At 52.7% G+C, this 25,285-nt stretch overlaps 1 protein-coding gene across 1 annotated transcript in view; it reads right to left on the minus strand.

Annotated features, from left to right (window-relative positions):
• GRIK3 (glutamate ionotropic receptor kainate type subunit 3) overlaps positions 1-25,285 on the minus strand; it is a 114,651-nt gene that overhangs the window by 39,673 nt on the left and 49,693 nt on the right. Inside the window, exons 2-6 of the mRNA XM_086626059.1 lie at positions 12,479-12,655; positions 10,848-11,105; positions 9,327-9,508; positions 5,257-5,310; positions 861-1,034 (exon numbers count right to left, since the gene is read on the minus strand). Of these exons, the coding sequence (XP_086482185.1) occupies positions 861-1,034; positions 5,257-5,310; positions 9,327-9,508; positions 10,848-11,105; positions 12,479-12,655 (845 nt within the window). The remainder of the gene's footprint in view (positions 1-860; positions 1,035-5,256; positions 5,311-9,326; positions 9,509-10,847; positions 11,106-12,478; positions 12,656-25,285) is intronic.

A 25,285-nucleotide genomic window follows, 5' to 3' on the forward strand; every position in this document is an offset into this window, starting at 1 on the left:
GCTTTGGCTCCTTCTCCCTACATCAATGTCAGCGAACTGCCTGGCCTGGTCTAGCCGCGCGCTGCGCTTCCAGCCCCGGAGCAGGGCGGTTGCTGCCCTTGGCTCTGCCAGGGCGGACGATGACAGCTGGGGCCATGTGAGCACCCGTGGGACAGGCCCGGGCTACCCGCTTGTCCGGTGGGACAGGAGTGTTTCTGCTCTCCAGCTGCTCCCGGGACTGGGCAAGGGACCTGCAGGGCTGGAACAGGGCTGGTGGGGGGCACCTGGAGAGAGAGGATGCCCGTTCCTGGGTGCTCCGGGGTTTGGGGCGCACACAGCCCGTCCCTTCCCCGCTCAGCGAGCGGCCGCCGCGGCTGCACGTCAGGCGAGCGCGGAGAAACGCTGCTGCACGGGCACAAGGAGTGTGGTGCCCGCGGATGGTGGTGCCCGCGGATGGCAGCGCCCTCTCTTCTTGTTCCCAGCAGGAAATTGCCAGGGCGCTTCCCGGCTGTGCTCAGCCCTTTCTGGAACTTTGAATTTTGCCAGTCCTGGGGGCGGCTGTCAGGAAGGGAGGGCAGGGAAGGGGAGGGGACGGAAGGGGCACAGTCTCTCAAAATTGGCAAATCTGTCTGCGGCCGGATTGCAGCATGGGGGCGTTAACGCTGCAGTGGGCTGCAGGGATTCGCCAGCCGAACTCGCTGCGTTCCAGGACGGTTATTGAAGGATGCAAGTGGCTACCTTGGGAAAGATACCTGGGATGAGTCGCTACTAGTACAACACCAGTAACCATAACGTGTAGCCCTTGACGAATGTTTCTGCCTTTCCTACCGCTCTGGTCTGCTTCCCAAACCTCACCCGTGCTTTGTTTGAACTTCCCGTACCATCATGACGCCGTCGAGCAGCCCCAGCTCCGCCTTCGGCGCTGACTGCAGCCGCTCCATGGACCACTTCTCGATGATGGAGGACACGTGCGGGTTCTCCACGTTGAGGATCCGGAAGCCGGTCAGGTTCACTCCAGAGTAGCGGTATGGTTCTAGGTCTAATGCATAAAGATCCTTAAAAGAGAGAAACCAGTTTAAACATTTTGTTTAGCTTTGTTTTGTTTGTCTTTTCTGCATCGGTTCATGTCTGTGTTTGAAGTGGGACGGCAGAGCCCACGGAAGGTAGGACGATGCCCTTATGAATTTGGGGGATTGTGCTGCCTGTTGCCATCAGTCACTGCCTGCCGAGACCCGCAGGTGTTCGTGGAATTCGGGTGTCGTGCGGGCAGGTTCACCCACACTCCGCAGAGGGAAACTCCTGCCAAAGAACTGGCTCTCTGCAGAGAAGAGGCAAGTGAATTGTGGGGGAAAAACCAGAATTGCTGTCTGTAACTGTGAAAAAAGAGGCTTGCGACCAAGGCAGGGAAGAAGGAAGGCAGAGTTCCTGTATCCAGAGCTCCCTGGGGCCTTTACCTGGAGGATTTCTGCGAGTGCTGAAGCCCTCAGGGTGCTGCAGAGGACAGAGTAACTCGGAGTGCAGAATGCCGGTTTGCTATGACGGCTATCAAAGGGGAACTAAGACGCGTTTCTTGACATTACGACCAGCCTACACAGTCTGCAAAGGAGTGAGAGTGCCCTTTATATGATTTAAAAAACCACAGCCAGGCAGTCCTCAGCTCTGCTGGCAGCCAGCCCACGGGCATCGCTTGGCAGGCGGCGAGAGGGGCACTCGGAGTGAACTTCTGTAATGCATCTCTTGGCTCCGCCGCACGTCTGAATGTGAACTTCAGGTCAGGGATGAACTTCAGCACTCAGGAACTCGTCTGAGCCGGTGGGGAGCACACCGCAGCCGACCTGCTCGGCACAAACCCGCGGCAGCCGGCCCGCCGGGATCGGGAGCCAATGTGGTGGAGGGGGCGGCGTTAGTGGGAATCATTTGTGGGACGGGATGTTTGATCAGTTTGTCCTGAACAATTTCTGCAGGTGTTTAATTACAGCAAAAACGCAGGGAGGTGGAAAGGCAACACCAGTGTCCTCTGTGAGAGGGTGGGGGTGAATGTGGGAACCACGTTCATTGCACGCACAAGGGATTAGAAAAAGGAGTTTAAATACAGTATGAGATTATGTGGAGGTTGCTCTTCTGTACCAGTGGCTGTACTGGCAGGACCCAGCCACGCTGTGGGTTCACCCAGACACGGCGCCCGTCAGCAGTGGGCTCTGTTCTGCCCACGGGGCTGCTGGAAAAGCACTGGTCCTAAAACACACCGCCCTAAGCAAAGCAGAATAAAACCAGCACTCGCCAGCAACCGAGACTTCATTCTCAGTGGGAGGGCAAGGAATTCTTACAGCTGTTCTGCTTTAATAAGCTTTGGGGGTTTGATCTTTTCCTTAAGTGCTGCCCTCTGACTCTGCACCCCCAAGGCGTCCTGCTGATGGATGCCACGTGTTAATCTGCAGGTGCAGCCAGGGACCGAGTCATTAATCACACCCACAACAGAGTTCAGGGTCTTTGTCGTTTGTTGGGTTTTTTTCCCCCTGAAAAATTGCAAGTACAAACCTTCATATTTTGTTAAAGGGCATTGGGAAAACCAGGCCATAATGTTGGCTTTTAAATGACTTACGGTAACTAAGGGCAAATACAGTTGTTTAACCTCGGATAGATGCTTATATCATCCGGTGTGAGGGCGTGCAGCGATCCTGTGCCTGACCCACTAGAATGGATTCATTTTTTCAGGATTCATAACTTTTTGTCAGACACTTCAGCTTGTGTTCTGGAAATTGTTGTGGGGCAGTCATTTTTGGTTGCAAAAGCAGATCATTTTCCCCTCAGAATGTGACCGTATGTGACAAATCTGATCCAGGTTGCTCCAGCCCTCGTGGTCTCCATGGCACAGCTGTGGGACCACCAGCCCTGACCACCTTTCAGACCTTGCTGGTATTTTGGGTGCCCTCCCTGTCCCTCTGCTCTCCACTGATCCTTCATTTCACCAAGTTCCTATAGAAGCTGACCTCCCATCTGGTCCCTTCTTGGTTCCAGTTTAAATCTCAGCTGCAACCCTGTTTATCATTTCCTGGAATCAGGATAATGAAGAATACCAGCTGAGTGTCAGAACACAGAGAGGTGTGAGGGAGAATTGCCATATCAGTTTCTTCTGGATTTTCTGCTTCTGCACAGCCACAAATTGAAACATCTGGTTCTATTTTCCACCTCATCTACATTCCTTTTCACTCATTATTTTCCGTACTGCAGATTAATTCTCCCCTCCATCCTACTACCTTTGAGGAGGTTTTATTCTCAGTGTCCATGTGTGGCTCACCCCCTTTCTCACACTGGCTCTCCCACCTCCCCAGGTAGAGTTCTCCCCAGCTCTGGTTGATCAGTCGCAGGCGGCAGTGCCGGGGTCTGGTCCTCACCACATCTGGCACCCGCAGGAGGAAGCTGCAAAAGCAGTGTCTGGGAAGGGCATCCTCTGTCTGCTGGTGAGCAGAAGAGCGTGTGGATGGTGTGCCTGCCACAGACCGCCCAGGATCCCTGTCTGGGCATGGAGCTGCTTGGGCAGCTGTTGCTGGGAGCAGCGGCCGTGGTCTTAATGGGAGGTGTGTGTGTTCAGCACAGTTTGAGTAATAACCCTGATGTACTCGGTCACGAGTGCAATCGTGTCGTGCCACGAGCCTCAGGTACATTCAGTTTAACAGGAGTACCCAATTACCAGCGCCAGTGGAAAACTGGACTGGTTTGGTTTGGTGCCTGATGGGGAGGAGGCAGGTCTGGTGCATAATGTTTGTTTATGTCGACTCCCAGTGTGGGAAGAGGCTCCTGCTCCTGCCTCCCCATAACTGCCATAAGCAGCAGCAGTGACAGCAGGCAGCGGGGAAACTGCCGTGTTTGCAAGGGCTCCTTTTTCCAGGGCGCTGAGGGATTCCCGGGAGCGTTGGGTTTAAGGGGGTTGTCGCTGCTTGGGGCTTTGCAGGATGTAGAGGCTGTGCGTGTGTTAGACACAGGCTCAGCAGAGTTCCTCCTCCTCCTCCTCAGCTAGAAAAGGCTGATGGGGCTCCTCATGCTGCAGTCAGTGAGCTGTAGTCTTGCTGCCGAGCACAGCGTTGAGCGTTTCATGCCAAGTGTTGATGCACTGTACTTGGTATTGACTGGGGACCTTTTAGAAACATTCAGTATAACATAATAGACTAATTCATTAGCACCCCATGGGTCTAGTACTGGGGAAGCTGAAGCACATGCATTGCAAGCTAGGAAAACATTGCCTTAAGGAACAACAGATTAAAATATCTTTCCCGTGATATAACTGTTATTTCAGGAAAGTGGCATTAATTGTGATTGCTTATCTATTAATTTATTATAATTCTTCTTCTCCCACCTCCAGGCTGTACCTACACATGAAATGCACTCTGGGCTCAGCTGGGGCTGATTAATAGGAGGTTATCTGGGAAATGCTCAAAGCTGCCTGGAATAGATAATGGCAGCAGGGGTAATTAAAATGTCTTTTGCATTTGAAAAATAAATTTCGCAGTTTTTAAGGGTTAGTTTAGTCTGTTTCTTTCCTAAAGGCAAAAAGATAAATTGGACTTTCAAAATCACACAAAATTCAACAGTATGCTAGACAATATCATCCTAAATGGAAACAAAAGTGGCATGCCAAAAAACCCAAACCAAAATGCCTCCTGGAGTCAGGGAAGAACTGGCCCATGTTTAATGAGAGCGGAGTTAATTTCGTGCTGAGTTCTCCTCATGCAAAATAACCCCTCGGTGCTGAGCTGCTGACCGCAGCGGGGCTGCTCCTGGCTTTCCACGGAGAGCCGGATGAACACGCAGGAACACAGCCTGTTCTAACTGCACCTCGGTCCCATCGCATCCCGTCTGTGGGATCACAACTTCGCAAACTCACACATATGCTCCTCGTTCCGTGCGTGGGTAGCTGCACTGAAATCAGAATGACTGGGAGGGGAAATAAAACCAGAACCTACATCTGCACAAAGCTCGTCCTGACGTCTCTCAGGACAAGCACCCGGCCAGCGCTGCGGCTGCAGAGATGTGACAACCAAGTCATTGTGGTCTGCTTCTAACCTGAGCTAAGCCCGGCCCTGCTCTCACCTCCTGTTAGGGTCCCAGACCCCCCTTTCCCTTGCTTTTCCCACCCCGCTGCCACAGTGTCCTGCAGCTGTGCCAGGCACAGCCATGCCAGGACACCCACCCGACTCCCCCACCACCCGAGCCACCCCCTTGCCCCCCGTCTGGCTCAGCAGTGAGCGAAAAAGGGGCTCGCGCAGATGAGATACTTACCAGAGTGGTGAAGATGAAGTGGTAGTATTCTGTCATCATTCCCATTGCCATGGCCTTGAGGAGAGCAGGGAAGGGAGGTTAGTAGGAGCGGGTACAAGAACATACCAACAGTCACGCAGCACGAACCCCTGCAGAGCCCGTCGGCTCAGTGCGGCGGGAGGCAGAGCCGGAGACACGGCGCTGGGTTCCGGATCAGCCCCGTGATGCAGTTAAGCACGTGCTTAAGGGCTGAGCTGAACTGTGGTCCTCGCACCTTTCTGAGACAGCGGCAAAGCCTCAGTGCCCAGCTCCCGCGGCGGCCGGCGGCATTTCTGGGTGTCGCTGTGCCACAGAAAGCCGGGACACGGACCGCTGTGCTCGCGCACCGGGCAAAACCTCCCAGGGACACCGGCTTCTGTCGGCTCCGCTGGGAGGAAGGGGATTGCCTTTCCTTCTCAGATACCCAACAGTGGGCAGCCGTACACAAACCTGTGCAGGATGCCCCTAAACCAGCCTATTCTTACGGCTACAAGTCCTGTAACCAGTACTGGTACTGCCTAAGAAGGCGAGTAAAAGGCTTTTTATGTTTTACAGGTGTATTTCTGGTGCTCTGCATCCCCTCCCCATCAGTGTCATTCTTGTAACGAGTACACATAGCCCTCGCCTGTGTGTCCTTCCTTCCCTAGAAACGGGTCAGTAAAAACAGGCACAGGGATGTGGAGCGGGGACATCTCCCATCCCGCAGCCCTTGGAGCTCGTGGTCCAGAGCCGAGGGCTCTTGGCCAGCCCAAGCCCTGGCAGTGCCAGCCCCGACACGCAGGATGGTTCCTGCAGATTGCTGGGATCTGCATAACTGAGCAGTGGTGAGAACGTGCTGTTCTGTGGGGTTCGTCAGGGGCTGACGTGGGCTGAAGGGACCTTGGCTGGTGACCTTGTCCAGGCCCTACACGACACGAGGGGAGCGTGTTTCTGTCTCTGAGAAGGGTCACCTTGCAGTTGGTGGCTGGCTCAAAGGAAGAGCTACCCGTGCTTTTGACTGCGACGCTGACTCTGTGAGCGTGTTTTCTGGAGAAAACATGTGCAAGAGCACTCTAACATCTCCACAAATGGGAAAGCAACGTCAATTTTCCCCAGGAAATGTTTGCTTCCCTTGGTTTTTGCTACAATTACTGGGGCAGAATTTAGCTCTGAGGAAGGAAGTGACAGTTTGAAAAGAAGTGAGATGTCAAAAAACAATGGAAAAGGAAAGGATCTAGATTACAAGGCTTGATATTGTAACTAAGGTGTGACGTTACCCTTGTCTCCTGGCCTGGAAATACCTGTTAGAAAGCCGGGCAGCTGCCTGTGTGTGGCAACGTCCCGTCCCCCTGTCCCTCCCGGCCGGTGGCGCTGCGTTCCAGCTCCCTCCTGACCTGCACCCCTGGGTGCAAAGGGCTGGAGCAGGGAACGATACCTCAGCATGTGAATCATCAATTGGATGATGTGAAACCAATAGATCGAATGAAGTAATGAGATTCCAGTTCAGATTCTGCAGCGGGATCAGTGGTGGATGAGAAGTCCAGATCTGCAGTAAGAAACAAGCCCCTGCTTCCCACTGCTTGCAGCCTGTGTGCAGGACACATCTGGGTTTGTGGGGGAATGAATAAGTGATAAACCTGGTGGATAAGCTCCAGGCAATCACCGGGATGAGAACGGGAGCTCCATTAAAGTTAAGACGGGCACATCTGTGCGCTGCAGAGTGCAGCAACTGTTTGGAGACAGCTGCCAAGGAGAACAGAGAAGCTGGGAAGCCAGAGAACAGCTGTGAAGCATTAACAAGTGACCAAAAATGAGCAAGACTAGAGAAGCTGGGGTAGGATGGGAAGGCCTCACGAGCTCTGTGATAGGTTTCAACAATGATTTGTTTGTCCAAGAGGGTAAAATAATGAATGGTTTGATGTCTCAGTCACTCCAAGGAACCCAGACTGGAGCAGTATGTGGCAACGTCATCTATAGAGCTTTGTGTCCGCTCTTGTGTTGTTACCCGTGGGTTGCTAACCCAGTGTAGAAGTGCTGCCCAGATGTCCGTGCCGTGCTACGCGCGTGCCGTGGCAGCGCCGTGCCTTCAGCAACCTGGGACAGGATCGGGGCTGGCTGACGCTGTGTGCTCGGTCGGGGCTTCCTTCGTGCACGTGGGCTGCAGCCGCTCAGACCGGTCTGTGTTACCGAAGATGCGCGGGTTGAAATCGGTACCAAGTGGGGGAAATTCGAGCGCGAGTCTTGAGAGAACCTTTTTGTGCTTCGGTGGTGGGCGAGAGGCTCCGGGGTGATACCAGTCACTGTTTGTGGGACAAACAGACCTCTGGGCCGTTCTTCCCTGACTTTTTTTGCAGTTCTTTTTTTTTTTTCTGTGTGTTGTTCTTCTAACAGCACAGACTCCCCTCTTCCAGGAGGAGGTTTTGGCTTTCCCCAGCTCGTGCTTTTTGGTGAGCGTCCAAAGTGGAGCAGGAGGAGGGCAGCGGGGGGTGTGGGAAGCCTGTTTGTCTAACCCGTCCTATGGAAAAGCAAAAAGCTGTTTCCCAATTGAAGCTGGCACCTCTTGGTGTGTGTTTCTCGGTACAGGTAGAAAAGTTGGGAAAAGATGAGGTTTCCTAATTCTTCAGCAAACACGAGTGCCCACAGTGGGAGGACAGAGTGTCGTGGTGTGCGCTGCTCGGAGCATCGCCGGTGTTGGACACCGGAGCGTGCGGGTGGTCGGTTGGGATGTGGTATAGGTTTGTGCACCTCCTCAAACTCTGAACGTATTTAACAGTTTTCTCCGGAGTAAAAATACCCTTTATAATATTGCTAAGCTGAAATCCATGGCTGTGGGTCCTGAAAAAACCCACCACACACACAAAACCAGCCAGAAGGACTCAGAAAGACTTCTCTCCCCCAGTTCCCCCTCTCCTCCATCTTCCTCACTCTGCACTCAGTGATGAGCGGAGCAGATGGCACAATAAACTATAATAAACTGCGTAATAAGTGAACAGCACCAAACACAGCCAGCATGTTAAAATAACAGGCAGGAGACAATGAGTCCCGTATATTGCTTTCTTTAATAATCCCTCCCAGGCTTTCTGATTTCTCTGAGCACTTTCCTTCGTTTTGCATCAGGCAGGCTGCACCCGAGCCCCCTTCCCACGTGCCTGCTTCCTCAGCCTTCAGGGGATGTGCTCAATCTGCATGGCAGTGTCTTGCTGGGCTGATACGAGCCCACTTCCACCAGCGGGTTTTTGGCATCCTTTGTGAGAGCGTTTTGCTCTGCCTCCTGTGGACCCTGAGACCTGAGGGCACTTGGCCACCAGAGGAGCCGGGGCGAGCAGCAAACCTTCTGGTCTGCAGAAAATGCCGATGGAGGAACTCGGGGAGAAAGGAGAGAGACCAGATGAATGGAAAATCACTGACATCTGGCTTAAAGTCCAAGAATTACACATGGAGCTCGTGACGGGGCAGAGGATGGAGTCCCTGCCCAGATGGCCCAGTGGGACTGCACACAGCTGGGAATCCGGCTCACCCACGGGGGTGGGAGTCATGCCCTGCCCTGGGTGGGCACCTTGGCACACACCCAGGGCATGCAGCAGCACAGACAGGAAGGAGGCACTTAAAATGGCTGAGCACGAAAAGCTTATACGGGGTGAAATGGACAGTGCCAGCAGCCCTGGGCACGGTCCCGCCTGATGCCCTGGGGAGCGGGAGAAGCGGATGCTGCTCCGTGCGACACGCGCTTGGCACTTTCTCCTTCCGTAACGTTTGTTCAGTCCTACCAACAGTTGCTTTTCAATACTTCCATTTTTTCCAGTGAAAACTACATTTTCTGTAGAAATCCAATACTGTCCTTGAAAAATGTGCGTGTTGCAGCTGTTAGGGTGGCTGTGGATTGTGGGCAGAGGGGAGGCTGCAGGTCTGCACCGCAGTCTGCAGGACTCTCCCTGCAGCGCACCCACCCTGTACCCGTGGGTCCCCCCATCGCCGCCCTGTACCCGTGGGTCCCTCCGTGGCTACCCTGTACCCGTGGGTCCCCCATCACCACCCTGTACCCGCGTGGGTCCCTCTGTGGCCGCCCCCCTCACCTGCTTGAGGATCTGAGCTGCCATCAGGTGGCTGCAGTCGAAGATGATGCGGAATTCCCTGCCCCGCTTCATCTCCTTCAGCAGCGGCCGCGCGTCGTCGGTGTCCAGCGGGAGCTGGCGGATCTTCAGGCGGATGTTGTACCTTGACGGGGCCATGATGAGCTCTTGCAGCCGTATGAGGCCTTCAGGCATTGCACAAAGACAAACCCACAGTGTTACGGGACAGTCGGCCTTTGCTCTGCACGCCGGGTATCACAGCAAGTTATTTCCTCCTATATTATTTTATGGAATGCAAGCAGGACTTTTCTCCCTCCCTCAAATGCCATCGAAGTGCGGATCAAAGCCAAGGTGTCAGGTGTCAATCATTAACACCCCAGATATTTCCAGAGCCATTGTTCTAAGGCAGGAGGGCTTTTCCTGGTGTTCCCCGCTGCTCCTGCATCCAGCTACGGCAGAGCTGGGTCCCTGCACTCGGTAGGAGGAGAGTAACAGATTGGTCCTAACCTTTGACATCTCTGGGATCATGACGTATTTTCTTAAGCAAGTATGCCCTTGAGGAAGGACAAAATGTGATAATCAGCTATACAACAAATTAAAATCTGCAGTTTTTACCATGCACGACAGCAAAAGAAAAAAATGAATATGCACTTAGATTTATGGATAGCATAGTTCATAATGGTCACTGAATCACAACTTGTAACCATCTCGCTACCCTTCGAATTCCTTTCTTTTTTATGCAGAAGGTACAAAGCCATGCTGGATGCAGCTGAGCAGCAATTATTGGTATCTAATGTTGCAGGAAGAATCACAGCAGATGCCTATTGCAAGGAGGAAAAGAGAAGCATGTCCCTCTGCGTAGTGGAAGAAATACATTAGAATGTGCCACGAAGGGAACATACTGTGACCCACATTTGCAAAACAGGAATGTCAAACTGCGTTCTCATCAGCCCTCCCCTAAAGAAACCATTTGGTTTAGTGGAATGAGGTTGGACAGGCTATCCAATGTGTCTTTTGTTTTGGGGGGTTTTATCTATAGTGCTGTGCAGTGCTTTGCTTTGTTCAACCGTCAACAGCTTTCCTTGTGTGAAGAACTTTGTCAGCTATGTTTGATAGAATTAGCCAGAAAACAAAAAACTTTCCAGAACTGCTTTTGCTCTTAGCTGGGAAACTGCACCCTCAATGGCAGCCGCAGACCGGGCTCTGTGCTTGGGTCGATGCCCACGGTGCCAAACAGAGCCGGGCCGGATCCCACCAGCGGATAATCGATCCCCCCCTCGGCCCTTTGTCGCTGTGGGGGTGCAGAGGGTTCGCCCGTCTCTGAGCACTTTGTGGGATAAGTGCTCCAGGAGGGATCCCAGGGCTCCTACACCGCCTGAGTGCTTGGGAACCGGCGTGTCCCCGTGCACCGACACTGCACGGGGTGTCACTGTGATCCTAAATGGGATCACGTAAAAATTCCTAAATGGGACTCACAACAAAACATCTCCCGGATTCCTCCTTTAAAGCCCCTCCTTTACCTACCTGTACTGTCGTCGTAAACCACAGTGGCTGACCTCCACTTCAAATACTGCACGAGGTCCAGGATGGCGTGGCTCAGGGACGCGTAGTCGGGATACAGGTTGACATAGAAAGTGTCCTTGTTATCCAAAGGGTGATGCTTCCATCGAAGCTGTATGTGGGGCACTTCCAGGGCATTGCAAATAGACTGGACGGCGTTGGTGCAGGAGCCCTGGGAAGGTCCGAATATTGCTACGACCCCCAGAGCGAGCTGGTCACAGGCTGGAAGAGGAAGGGAAGAGGAAAGGAAGGGGAAGGGAAGGGAAAGGGGAAGGGAAGGGAAGGGGAAGGGAAGGGAAAGGGGAAGGGAAGGGAAGGGAAGGGAAGGGAAGGGAAGGGAAGGGAAGGGAAGGGAAGGGAAGGGAAGGGAAGGGAAGGGAAGGGGAAGGGAAGGGGAAGGGGAAGGGAAGGGAAGGATGCTGTCAGTGAGGTTTGGGGCACCTCTGTGGGAGGGGTGAGCGTCGGGGCAGCCGTGGGGCACAAACTTCTTCTTGACCTGGACCACGGAGCAGTGGACGTACGGATGAGCTTCTGGACACTAACAGCAGCGCAGACATTAGATCATTACAACAGGGAAGAGAGGCAGAGAGAGGGAGGAGGAGTTCTGGCAGAGGAGGGTCTGGACCAGTGTTTAGAGGCACAGGGACATTTCCAGAGCGGGGAATAACGGCTACGGTGTGTTAGAAATGGCTGAGCCTCCAGAGTTGTGAAATGAATACCCAGAGATGGTCAGAATCACCCTGACAAATGCGATTTTCCATCAATTTTAACAGATTTTATTTTCCTGAAAAATAATGCTTTTCATAGCTTTGTTCAAGTTTTCACTGAGAAATTAAAAGAGAACAATTGCATTTGGGGCTGTGTTTTTAGGGGAGGGGCAAGTTTAAGTTCAGAGGAACAGGAACAGATTATGTCTCAGCTGCCTCTGCAGGTCCTTCCAAACTGAGGACTATCAGCAGAAGCTTCGTGGCGGCCACATTTCATTAACAGGTGTTGGGAAGGCTGCTGCTCCTGCACGAGAGGGGCACGAACGCCGACGGAGGTGGTGCCCACGGGACCCCGGACACACAGAGGGCACCGCGCCGTCCCTGCTGCGGCTCCTGCACATCCTGCCCCTGTCCCGGCAGCAGGTCTCGTTCCTCCCAAACCAGAAGGAAACTCAAGAAGCCCTCAGGTCATCAGCCCACAGCCTTTGCTGGGTAGTCCCATTCCTTCCCTCCCCTGCAGTAATTCAAACATGCTGCTGTTATCTGATCACAGGAAATAGCTGTCTGTTAGGAACAGAACCGGATTTCTACGCCGGGGATGTTAAAACTGCCAGGGATGCAGTAGAATAAACCAAGGCATGGCCTGCAGACCTTCGCTCAGGATTAGAAGCAAACACTGAAAGGAGTTTTGTGAGGTTTGCCGAGGGAAAACAGAATAGTTGTTCCCCTTATATTAAAATGCCTCTGGAAGGTCAGCTCCTGGAGGACCTCTCATCTCGATCACTGACTGGAGCAGGATAAAACGAGCTGCTGGGTCTCAAGCCAAACCGTGCTTTTTTTGCCGAATAAATGGCCACAAAGCTGCTAAGACGTGTGCTGTGCTCTTACCTTTCTTAGTTGCTTCGAAGCTGTCGTGGAAGTGTATCCTCTGAATGTCATAGGTGAGCGTTGTGTTAGGCAGCAAAGTTCTGTTTCTATTGATAATATTGGCAGAAAATCGGAAGGCTTGCTCCTCGGCGCTCATCACCTGCGTGTTGGGGCCATCCGCGTACTCGAAGATTCCTCCTGCAAGACAAGGCCAAACCAGCGCTGAGCCACAGAGACTTTGGTTCATAATTTTAGGTGCCAAGAAGGAGAAAGCTCTGGCACAGAGCTGTGGCGTTGGCAGGCTGAGCAAGGCTTGCTCCAGGACACCTCCTGGGCTGAAATAAAGACCTTAAAGCATTTGGGGTTTTGTTACATGCTGGTCCGTGTTCAGAAGAGCAGCTTTGCAGGGCAGTACGGGACAGATTTAAAGTCTTGGAATATTTTTATGAGACAGATAAGTGGCTTCCCATAAAACTTTAGGACCAGACCTTGGGAAGTGCGGGCAGGCTCATTGCTCAGCTGCAGGGATGCTCCAGGTCTGCGCTCGGTGGAGTCACTGCGGTGCAAAGCTGGCACTGCCCTTCCCTCCGTGCCACGCTGGACCCCTGCCCGCCTCGCCCACCCATCGCCAAGCCTCATGCAGGAGGCAGGCAGCGCAGCACTGCTGCTTGCTATTTTTGGTGCCATTTTTAGTGCCCTTCTCATCTTCTATTGTTCCTCATGTTTAGTTATCTGAGTTCTTAATTCAGACCAGCAGAGACTTCTGAATTTGCCTACCCTACAGCTTATCTGCTCGCTAATGCACATCTTGGATGCATGCTTTCCCGTGTTCAAAAGTTGTTAATGCCACTGCACCTCCCCAAGGGCAACAAGCTCGTGTCACAGTATCGCTGGGTTTCTTGGCTGTGTTCTGTGAGTCTTGTCCTCAGTTCCCCACTGACAGCCACTCTAATTGAAGTGACTCAGTGCGGGTGTAAATTATGTAATTTCATGTCCTTGTCTCGGAGGTGTAGGCACCGTCCTGTGCCCCTTACAGAACCGCGGAAAGACACGTAAACCTTGCTCTATCTTATTAAAAAGTAAACCAAAATAATTAATGGATGAGCGAGATGAGCAAGTACAATTGGTAACAGATGGTCTCTGGGTTCATTAGCAGAAGGAAAATCTTCCTCTTCAATTTAAGGTAACCTAAAATGGTTTGTTACAGACAACAGATGTCTACTCTGCCCTCCTAGTTTTCAGGCAACTGCATTAATCCTCCTCCAGGAGCCAGAACACGTTGTCTGTGGCTTTTCTGGCAATTTGATGTAAGCGGCGAGTGCCGCTTTGGCCAGAGCCGAGCTGACACCCCGGTGACAGCCACGCGCTGCACCCCCTCGCCAGGACCCGACCGAAGCCGCGGGAGCGATGCCCGCAGCCTGTCGCAGCGCGGGGGCAACGGTGGCTGCAGACGGCCTCTGACTTTTCTGCTCCCCGTGGTGGTGGCAGGTCATCCCCTCCTCTGCCCCTCAGACTTTGTGCATCCGTGTCCTCAGTCGTAAAGCGAGTGCGGTAATTAATTGCATTCAGAAATGTCCAAAACCCTGTGAGCTGTTCGCTGCGTGTCTCTGATAGCAGTGTAGGCAGCAACCAGCAGAAATGTCCAAGTGCCTCGTTCTCACTGGATAATGCCAAAACATTTGGTTACTGACTGGTGCGAGGAAAATCATTCACCCGTGTCAGTTTGCACATGCTGGCAGCTCAGTCTCAATCTCTCAGGGCCGAGAAAGTTCATACACGATATTACAGCAGAAACAATAAACAAAACTGAAGTGAGCATGAGAGTCATCCCTGTCTTTCTTTTCAAAGCTTTACTGGCCACAACATTTTAGCAAAGGATTTTTTGTTTTCTGGCATCATCCTGCAGTGATAACTGGGTGCACGTTGCAACGATTATCAACTACCTGACATGGGGCTTCCTCCGAGCCTGGAGCTTGCAGGGTTGCTGTGGAGCATGTCTCACCACGACAGAATACAGAAGGACTGGGCATGTGGATTACTGGTGTTTGATCCCAAACAAATTTATGTTCCAGACATCCAGCTGGATATAATAGGCTTTTTGACAGAAAAGGATTTTCTGTGCAGCCACCCGTTACCTTGAGTTTAGTGCCAGCACCGAGAGAGCAGCCAGGCACGGGTCACGGATTTCTGGTTACGCTGCTGGGTGCTGGGCGCACTGGGACCACGCGAGGCCGCCGGTGGTCGCGAAGGTGTCGGGGAGCAGCCCCCGCACGCTCGGAAACCTGTGCTGGGAGCCGCGGGACGGCGAGTGCCCGGCGGCAGATCCGCGCTGGAGCGGGCACCGCGCACAGCCCGGCCCTCGGCAGCACGTCCCGCTGCCGGCGAGCGGGCACCGTCCCGCTTGGCGTGTGCGCGTCTCTTTCGGAGACGTTCATTCTGATCATTATTTAAAGAGCCTAATAACCAGCTTGAAACAGCTGATTAATGCATAATCTTCATCATGATTACATAGCATAACTGGCATTAATTTGAAAAGCCAGCTAATTATGAAAATAATTGTTGCAGCTTTTCCATTTGAGCAAAATGGAGAAGATCAGTTTATGCTATTGAGAGAAGGAGGGATGTGGCATCGGCGGGCTGATCGCCGGGCTGGGGGGGACCCCGTGGGTCCCCCACAAACTGAAACAGGAAAGATGAAGCGATGCAAAGCTGGGCGATCTGCTGCAGGGCGTTCAAACGCCTGGGCAGCTCTCCCCGTGCTCCCCAGAGAGGATGGCGCGTGGGTCCTACGGCAGTAACCTCACCCTGGCTTTGCTCTTGTGAAAATACAGAAAGTCAATGGGCTATAAATAGTCAACAACAAAACAGTTTCCACTTTTATGTACTACCTATAAACAAGTTTCACCTGAGCTAGTAAAATTAAAGGTCCTTTCGTGCTACTGTCTCTCTCCAAACCATTTCTGCCTCCGCCCTATTTTTGAAGTCGTTTCAGATGTCTGGGAGATCACTGGGTGCTGCTCGCTTGACCCGCCGTAACGACCTGTTCCCGGGATCACCTCCGTCCGCCCAGGGCCCAGCCTCCCCCTCCTGCTTCCTTCACCTCCCGTAGCTTTGCAGACAGACGAAAGACGCCCGTGCTGGGGTCTGTCACGCTTCGTGACGGCCCCCGCGGCTCGGGAGGGTGTTCGCTGCCTGATTCACCCGGGAAGGGACCGTGCTGTTTCCTTGACCCGTCAGTGGAGCCCCCCAGGCTCCTACCGCAACACCACGTCTTGTTCAGCACACACTGAGGTTTAACAGCTTCTGGGTGAGTTTGTTTGCAGATATGTTTTTCCCTGAAAATCTTCTTTTTATGCATGTTTGTACGGCCTTTAGTGCGATGGGATCCAGGTCTGGGGGTCAGCCTTGTAGGATCCCTCAGCACAAACTGGCGGCAGCTTCTCAGGCAGGACAGGACCAAACGCTGTCGACCATCACTGCTTACTTTTACAGATTTTTTGATGGAGTCATCCATTATTATGTTGGACTTCTTGGATTTTAACTATCAATCACCAGGCAGGTTAAATAATTATTCAGTTGTCTTTTACCTTTAAAGCAGGCTAATTGCTCTCCAGAGAATGTCAATCAGTGTATGGGAAAACACACTAATTAGAATCAACTTCATGTCTTATTATTTTATGTTATTTTATTTGATGACCACTGATGTTGCTGCTGAGGTGGGGAGGTTTAAAAATTCAAAATGAGAATCCAAAGCAAACACCTGAGACTCTCCTTTAGATCGAGACCGGAACAGCAATAGTGGTGCAGGGCTGTGGGAAGGAGGCTGGTGCTGCGTGTGAAGGGAGGTTTGGCCACAAAGCACAGAGGATTTCACTGTAACTGAGTAGCAGAAAATTAGTCTCTCTGTTCAGAGTAAAATCCGGATCCCATGAAACACCCAAAATCCCACCGATGCCAATCAGAACTGGCCCAAGTCTGTGTGCGTCGAGCAAAGCCGCGCTGCACCGCTCCCATCTCCAGGTGATGATGCTGGAAGACCTTTGGAGCAGCCCCAGGAGGGAGCAGAAGAAGCCTGGTCGATGGGGTGGGAATCCTTCTGCAGTGCTCCAGCTTCTCCTGAGCCACGGCTGCGCAGGCTGAATGCAATGGGAGTTATTTTTAGCTTTGTGGAAAGCTAAGTCAAGAAAGTCAAAGTATTTTAGGTTTTCACTTTCTCCCTCTTCCCCTTGTTAACAAAACAAACAGCTTCATTCTGGGAAAGAAAATTCCAGCAGCCCTCAGTGTGTGGTGTGATCTCTTATCTTTTCCTCCTTATAAAATCACTGAGTTACTTAGCTTTGAAGAACTACGTCTGATAACACTTTTCTCTCCCCCGCTGACAGTGTTGTTAACACATTTAGACAGCTTTCTGACAGTCTCTTTCCATGTGACATCCTGAAGAAATACTTGTTTTGCAGTAGCTCCTTCTGCGGATGGAGCCAGCCCGAGCTCCTCGGGGGACGCGAGAGCTCCTGCCTCCATCTCGCAGACCTCTCGTGCCCCAAGATCTCTGCTTGCTGTATTTTTTTTCTCTGAGGTCACAAAGCATCTTTCTTGCTGAAGAGCAGGGCTGGCTGTGACACGGCGATTTGTCCTCTTCTGGTGGGCTCTGTTTTGGGGCAGATGGGGCCGATCAGGACCCATCTGCATCGTTCAGCGCCGGCTCCTCCCGATGCCGCTTGGCGGTCCCCGAGGCAGGAGGACGGGAGAGGAGCCCTTCCTCGTGGGACGTGCCTCCCCGGGAAGGCTGTGAGAACTTCTGCTTGTCTGAGCAGTCCAGTGGAGAGAATTTCAGTGTCGTGGTCCAGGTCCCTCCAGGGTCAGTGTTTGTACCAGCAGAGTGAAGTGAGGTAACGCTGGTGGGCAGTAAAAGAAAGTTCTCAGGAGCACGAGGTTGTGCGCTGGGAATGGAGGTAAAACTCGCAGAGACTGCCCGTCAGCGTGGGGCTGTTCAGTCTCAAATGCAATAGTGCTGCAGTGAAAGCAGCAAAACCCAGAAAGCAATAAATATCACAAAAAAAAAAAAAAAAGAAAAGCAATGGAACATTTGTTCACAAGAAATCCCTCCGTCCACTTTCCCCCAAGGAGCTGCTACTATAAAATGCTCCATAAGTAAATGCAGCTGAAGCTGGAGCTGGTCCCTCGTTCAGGCGGGCGCTGAGCGCAGCCCTGTGTGCGGTGCCGGTGCCAGCTGGGGCTCTACCAGCAGAAACAACATCGTCCTCTACACTGGGGGTGAGGAAGGCAGCGCCGAGGAGTGCTGGGGGCTCCCACCCTTGGGCACCCGTTCTGTCCAGAGCCCTTTTCCCACCCGGGAAGCCCTCGTGCCCCGGCCACGCGGAGCAGAGCCCTCTGCCCCGATCTGCCACGCGCTCCCGTCGGACCGTGCGCGTCGAACCGCTGCAGCCGGGACGTGCTCCCTGCCGCAGGGCTGTGGATGGGCTCAGTGCAAAGGCAGTGAACAGAACTTGCAAACTTATTGAAACAAACCTTCTGGGATGGAGCTGAAAATAATTTCTTAGGTCCGTCAATGGTTTCTGATTTTGACAGAAGAACGGAGCGGCGGGATCTGAGTTCCTGTCCCCTTAAACTGCTGCTGATCATGCATCAGCCCTGTCACTTCAATGTGGCACTGCTTAATGTGATGCAGCACAGCCACGTATCCAAAGCAATTTCAGGCTTCATAAACAGGCATCACGCAAGAGAGACCCTGTGCAGGGATCTGCTGCTGCTGCCGCTGCTGCTCACGGCCCAAGCTGTCCCCTGCCCAAGGAGGCTGCTCTCTCTCCGGATGCTAATTGCTAAAAACACCCAGGAGGAGGATCTGACTCTGAAGGCAGGAAGAGGATTAACCTCAGAGTCGGTGTGTCTGGGCTGCTCGCGCTCACGCGCTGCCTGTATTCATTACCCGTCTCTTTTGCAGGAATTAAACAGGCGTCGGCCCATCTCCGAGCAGCCAGACGTTCCTCCCGTGGCGCTTTCTCTGGCTGTCAGGACCTGAGTATTTCCAGCTGTGTTTTCTGAGCGCCCCAGGCTTTGCTCTGCCTCCCCGCGCTGACGGAGCCCGTGGTGTCCCTGCCCAGCCGGGAGCTCCCCGGGTGCCCTACAGCGAGACGGAGCCGAGCGGGGGTCAGCGCAGCCCCCCGGGTGTACCTGCCTGGGGGAAAAGCCTGGCTGGGGGATCCATGAATGCCCCAGCTTATATTGCTGGATTTGCTCCCTAACGGCCCTGAGAAGAGGCAAGATGTGCCAGGAAGGCAGCAAGGCAGCTCTCACTCTGCTTTGAACCCCCCGGGAGCTCAGAGCAGGGACAGGCACAGGGGAACCGCTGGTCCCCGGGGTGGCTGGGAGCTCCATGGCCCCCAACATGTTCAAAAGCAAACATGAAAATTGGGATTTCTGGCCCCGATGACAGCCCTGAGGCACCGGCAGCCTCCGCCGGCACTGCCACAGCCACCGCGGGGCCGCTTCAGCACGGGGCCGGATGCCAGAGGGGTCGGTCCTGCTCCCGGGTGCCTGCCCGCAGCCCGGCTCCCCCCGCTCCGTTCTTGGGGGACCCACAGGGACCCCGCAGCGGCTGACAGGCAGAAGTGGGAAACTCCGTGACGCTCCCAGGACCTCGGATTCCACCACAGTTTGCGGCATAATGAAAGGCCAAGTACTTGCTGAGTAATGCCAAGAAAATGAATTCAAGCAGAAAATCAGATATGCAAAATGTGCATGTGCCATCAGGAGGGATTTTCTCGCCTGCCAGGACAGAGAGCCCGTCGCAGCAGGTTGATCCATTCCCAGGAGACGGCGTCTCCCTCTTTTCTTGTTTCGATATTGCATCTGCAAAATCCCATTTGCTTTGTGCTGTACTGGAACCTTCATGTCACAGGGTGTGACGTTCTGCTATCTATACGCTGCTTAACAGATGAGCAGTCAAGCAGCAAAGAAATACATTATTAATGTTTCTGGTTAAATTAACTGATTAAAAACACTGTAGCTAAAATGTGTGGATCAGCACTTTACTCGCACCAAATGAGAAATTAATGGAATATGGTGGCTTGGTTTTTTACTGAAAACTACACAGGGATGGTGAGGACAGGGATGGCACCTCGGATAGAGCTCCCCATCGGGTCCGTGGGCCGCACAGGTTGGGTTCGTTAGCACACGCGTTGCAGCCTCGTCAGCGTGCCGGGGTGCGGGCACCGCGCAGCCCGGGGCTGGGGCACACCGGGCACGCCAGCTCGGGCTGCAGCTTCCAGAACCAAACTTCTCCTCGTTTGCGACTCCTACTCACTTGGCCTAATTGGCAGCGTTTCCTCTGCCGCGTCTGTGAACAAGCTGTTCTGGTGTTGCATGTTTCACATGGGAGAAGGAGCGTTTACCGCAGCAGCAGTGCGTAACCTCGACCAAGGGAGCGGATCAAAGCGCTAATCTGAGATCAAAGGCCTTCAGCAGTGCTCCAGCAGAAATAAATTAAGTTAGCAACAGATTCCTTAATGATATTTACATTTTTAATTTGCATAATACATGATTAAAATGAAATGGGCATTTTTATTTTTTAAGCAGGCTCAATTAATTAAAAAAAAAAAAGCAGCATAATCTCCCAGGAATAGATTCCCATCAAGATAAGGACAATGGAAAAGCCAAGAAACTTCTTGTTTACCCAGTACAGAGCTCACAGTGTAACACACTCTCCATGAGTGGCCAGTGAGTTGCAGCCCAAGAAGCCCCAAGGGCAGAGGTGGCCGGAGCCTGGGGACTCCTGGCACGTGTCTCTGGCAGCGGCGCCGGGACGGGCTCCTGCTGGCTCCGCAGCCGTGCTCGGGCAGGTTTGGTGCTCTGCAGAAGGCAGATCTTGCAAGCGTTGGGCAACCCTCGGCCGAATCGTCCGCGCTGGCAGACACCTCACTGAACACTTGGGCTCGCGTCGATTAATTAGTAATTCGGATTTTTCGTGCGTGGGTTGCCACAAGCAGGGAGTTAAACCGCGGTATTTGTTTGTGCTTTGTGACACCACTGCTGGGAGGAGCGGTGGGGTGGGACCGTGCCCACCAGCGCAGGTCCAGGGCGATGCCGGAGCTGCCACGCCGGAGCAGTGGGCAGCAGGAGCTGAGCCCGCCTGGGCTTCCGCCAGCTCGGAGCGAGGAGCAGCTCCGTCCCGGCACCTCACTGAGGCTGTGGAAATGTGTCCTGGGAATCCCCGGCCACCCAATAAATCAGGCGTGCTCAGATGTCGTTTTTATGATGCTGCTTTGGGCTATGAGCACGTTTTAAACTGTGATATATGGGAGAAAAAAGTGTTTGGAAGCTTAAAATTATGAAAGATCTGATAATGCAGGTTTAGGGAAACAGCTGTAAGCAGGTTTCACTGTTGTGTTTCATCGGCCGGCGGTGTAACCTGGTGTCGGATGCGATGCCCACCTGGCACACGGCTCGAGCGAAACGCGGAGCAGAGAAGCGAGGGCACCGCAGACACAAAGCCGGGCTGGCGCCTGGCATTGAGCGGGCTCGTGACAAAACCCGCGGGCTCCTCCAGCACCACAGCTTTGTCTGCGTTAGGTGCCAGGAGCTCGGCGCTGGCGCCGTGTCTCCCTGCACGCGCTCCGCGGCTTCGGAGTCCCCCGGCACTGCCGCGCTCCCGGCACGGAGTTACGGGTGCCACGGCACAGCCTCCGCAAAAAGAGCAGGGAAACACTTTTCTCACCTACCCCACCACAAACTGGGTCGGACTGGTTAATTTGTGAAAAGTCACTGTAAACTGAATACAGGGTGTTGAAAACTGAGAACGCTTTTTTTTTGGGAAAAAAAAAACCGCCTTCTCAGTTAAGGTGGAATTTGCAAATCTCTGGGCTCTGCACTAAGGGAGCCCCGGCCCTGGCGCGCGTCGGACGTGCCCAGGACGTGCCCAGGATGTGCCCAGGACGTGCCCAGGATGTGCCCAGGACCGCTGGAACCTGGGTGGGCTCTGAGCAGGTGCTGCCTTGGGGCCGTGCAGCCTCCGGGGCTGGTGACCGGCCAGCGGACCCTGCCCAGGCTGGCACGGCCTGTGGAAGAATGAATATGAGAATTCATTCACAAAAAGGAAAATTGTACGTAGGGCCGAGCGTGGCAGGAGGGCGGGAATGCCAGCCGGGCTCACGCACTGCCCAGCAACTGCTCAGCCCGGAGCGCGGCACAGCTCGCCGGCCCCGGCTCCTTGTGTCCTCTGCCCCTTCTCCTTCCCCATTAGCACCTGTTTTACCTGGAAACAGAAATACACTTGGTATAAATATGAAATAAGAGGTGTCCTGCAATGAAATGGAGCCTCACATAAAAATTCAACCCAATTAAAATCACAATTATTGCATGTTAATTAAATTCTTCTTAAATATTCATTGCTAAGCCCCAGCTAATAAATGTTAATACCCACCTGGCATGTAGCATATAATATTAGACTTAAGAAATCTAAATTAAATCCTGCACTTCATTTACAATGTAACCAAATACCGGCAGTCAACTGATTTGTTTCTTATTCTTGTGTTGATGCTTCCAAAAATCAGGGCTTTAAGTAAGATGATGCTTTGAATAGCAAATGCAGTTCTGCAAATATTATGACATATTGTTTGTCATCTGCCCTAAATATTTAACAGTTCGGTTTTACAAGATTTTTGTGCCACATGCTGAGAATTTGCTCTTGATAGATGCTGAATTTGATTGATGAAATGGATTCCGTTCAGGAGCTGCAATCCCAAACCTTTGTCAGGGTCCTTGCTGTTAGCGTCTTCTGGTTCTTTACCCTCTTTTTAAAAGAAGGAAGAAAGAGGCAAAAAAACCCCCAGCATTCTCTGGAAAAAATGTTTCTGCTTAATCCCATCTACTCTCTACAGAAAAAAACCTTTAGGCAGGAAAAGGGGGAAGGTGTGCAGCAGACTCCCCAGGTTTCGGAGGGGTGGGTGCGGAGGGGGCGCAGGGCGCCAGCGACGGAGCTGCCCTGTGCCGCGGGTGCTCGGGGGCGGCCGAAGATGCCGTTGGGAGATGGAGACACCTATTTTGGCCTTTGTGTCTTCCTATCTTAACATCCTTAAACAGGGAGAAGAACCAGACTTTGCCAGATGTGGTGCCTGTGCATGCTGGGACAGGAGGTGCTGGGGAGTGGGGGGTGCTCCCGGACGGGGCTTTGGGGGAGCACTGGGACCAGTGCCCCTGGCGCTGCTCCGGGCCGTGTGCCGGAAGGGAACTTCCAAGCCCATTTTTGTTGAGATGGAGTTTTCCTGTTGATTCCTGGGTGGTCACTCCGTCCTGACCGAGCGGGGAGGGAGGAACGAGGGGGGAGGAACTCAGCCTGGCGGCAGGGACCCCCCAGCCCGGGGTGTCCCGGGGATGGGGCACCACTGCGGCTGCACAGTCGGTGTTTTGGAAGCTAAAAAAACCTCAGGATTTTTTAAATATTCCTTCAAAATCCACCTTGACTAACTTCTCTCACGATGGGAAAGATCTGCCTAGGGTAGGCATTTTGTAAAGGTGTGATGTTCGTAATTTTTTATGAATGGTTATTTTCCCTTTTTTTTTTTTTTTTCCATTTCTTAATTGTCAATTCTGAATGTCCAGGGTAATTACAGTTGAAAGATTTGCTGACTTAAAAGCAGCATTTTATTCTGGGGAATGAAAGAAGAAAAGGGAATGACAAAAGGGTCTGCTCTGAAAAACACTTTCATTATTTTCCTGTCATCTGTGCTCTCAATTTACAAACAGCTACGCGCGGCGCAGGGGATGCAAAGGGATGCGCCGGAGCGGCCCAGCAGCACAACTGCAAAGGAATTTTAAATTCCCCTAAATGATCAAAATCAGCTATTAAAAATCTTTTCCATCTCATAAAAGACAACACTGCCCATGAAAGGCAGCTGTGATCGGTGCCCTCGGCTGCACACGCCGCGCGCTCCGGGGCTTGGGCAGCGTGGCTGTCGTGCGGCGTCCCCGTCACGGCGGTGGGCACCGTGCCCGCACCCCAGCCACGCTCCCACGTCGCCCGGGACCTCCTTGTGTTGCTTCTGCCCCTCTGCCCAGGGCCCAGACTTGGCACATGGTGCATGCAGAGCTGGGCGGTCACACTGGTGCAGGGGCTCCATCCCATCCCCGCTGAGCTCTGCTCCCGTGGGCAGAGGGGTTTGGATGGTGCCGCAGGAGGGAACCAGACCCAAGCGCCGTGCCAGGACACGGGGCTGCTCTGCCCCGAGCTCTGGGGAGGGCAGCACCCACCGCTGGGCACCTCGCGAGGCCGTTTTCATGCCTTCCCTGCTGCCCTCCTGCTCCTGGAGAGGCGATGAGCAGCGAGTGCCAGTACGACACGTCCCTCCATGGAGCTGGGAGCCGCTGCTCTGCAGAGCTCCAGCCGTCACATCGGCAGGGCTGAACGCGTTTCAGTATGAATTGAACCAAATACGTGCTAATGAAGCTGAATATTCATTATTATGACTAAACAGACTGAGTGAATCACAAATTGAAGTGGGTAAATTATTAGTTTGGTATCTCAGAAAAGTGGAAATTTGAAGACCGTTCCAATTATAGAGGGGGTGGAATAGGAAAACTTTATTAATAGATTCAAATCCAATTAAAAATGCATGTTAGTCATTGTATAGAGCTTCACACCTTTGTCATCAGCGACAATGGATGTAACTGCACCCTTCTCTGCTCAGCAGTGACCTAACCACGCAACTGTTCCCACCAAACCCCGAAGCTTTGATGTTTCGTGATAATTCCAAGATTTATCATAGTGATCACTGTTTATTTAATGCTAAGGACACTGTTTCCTCAACTACAGCATTATGAATTACCAAGCATTATGTGTTCAGTGGCTCCTATTGATTCATGCAGAGCTAATTAATGAGATACATCACCCGATCATAAACATGAGCAATAACACATGCCTCGTTAGCACGAACGAGCAGACTACGACAGGGAGCAGGGAAGGTGGGGGCAGGTCCCTGGAAGGGTTAATGGGATAATAACTACTGATGGAAGTAAACGAACTTTTATAAACTCTTAAGTAGGTAGTGAAGAGCAGCAGCTGGCTGCAGGCTACGCACTGCAGCTGGGTTATCGTCCCTCTAATTGCCCTGGCCTTGGCGTGGGTAGTTCTGCTTCCCTGGGGCAGCTGGTGGGAGGGGCTGAGGAGCTGGAGGAGTGATTGGAGCATCGACCAGACTTGTAGATCCAAGGTATATTTGTTGAACTTTGTTTAGGTAAGAATTCCTTTTTGTTATCTGGAGCCTCTCTGGTGGGTGATACAGGAATTGGTACCTTCTTCCAGCTCTGGAGCATGGCATGGCAAAAGGTCTTTGTAGGGATCAGGTTTTGGCCAGGCACTTGGTAAAGACTGGGAAGGTAGCTCAAGTCTGGGAGCTTCCTTTACTGCTCGGAGCGGAGCCTTGCTGCTGTTGGAGTTGGCTTCCCATGGGATGTTAAATAACCGCTTATGTTCTTGCTTTCTTCTGGACTTTTTCTGCCATTTTTGTTTATTTTGGGTGACTCAGTATCTCCTGTGTATTGGTTGTATGGTGTAGGATAAACGGAGAGTAGCATGAATGCAGTGGAAAAAATTGCTTGATGTAAGTTAAGCAAGCTCGGGAGGAAGGGATGCTTAGGAGTGGGAGATGCAAAAGGAGCTTAAAATGCAGCTGAGCTGAATTTGACTTTAATTAAAAAGCATATTCAAAGCAGATGTTTCTGACAGGAGAGCTGAGGAGTGAAGGTTTCCTATTTCCCACCCTATTTATAAACCAGTGAACATGAGCTGGTGTTCCTCCTCTCCACAGTGGGTCT

This window comes from Tauraco erythrolophus, chromosome 24 (genome assembly GCF_009769465.1).
Source record: "Tauraco erythrolophus isolate bTauEry1 chromosome 24, bTauEry1.pri, whole genome shotgun sequence".
NCBI classification, from domain to species: domain Eukaryota; kingdom Metazoa; phylum Chordata; class Aves; order Musophagiformes; family Musophagidae; genus Tauraco; species Tauraco erythrolophus.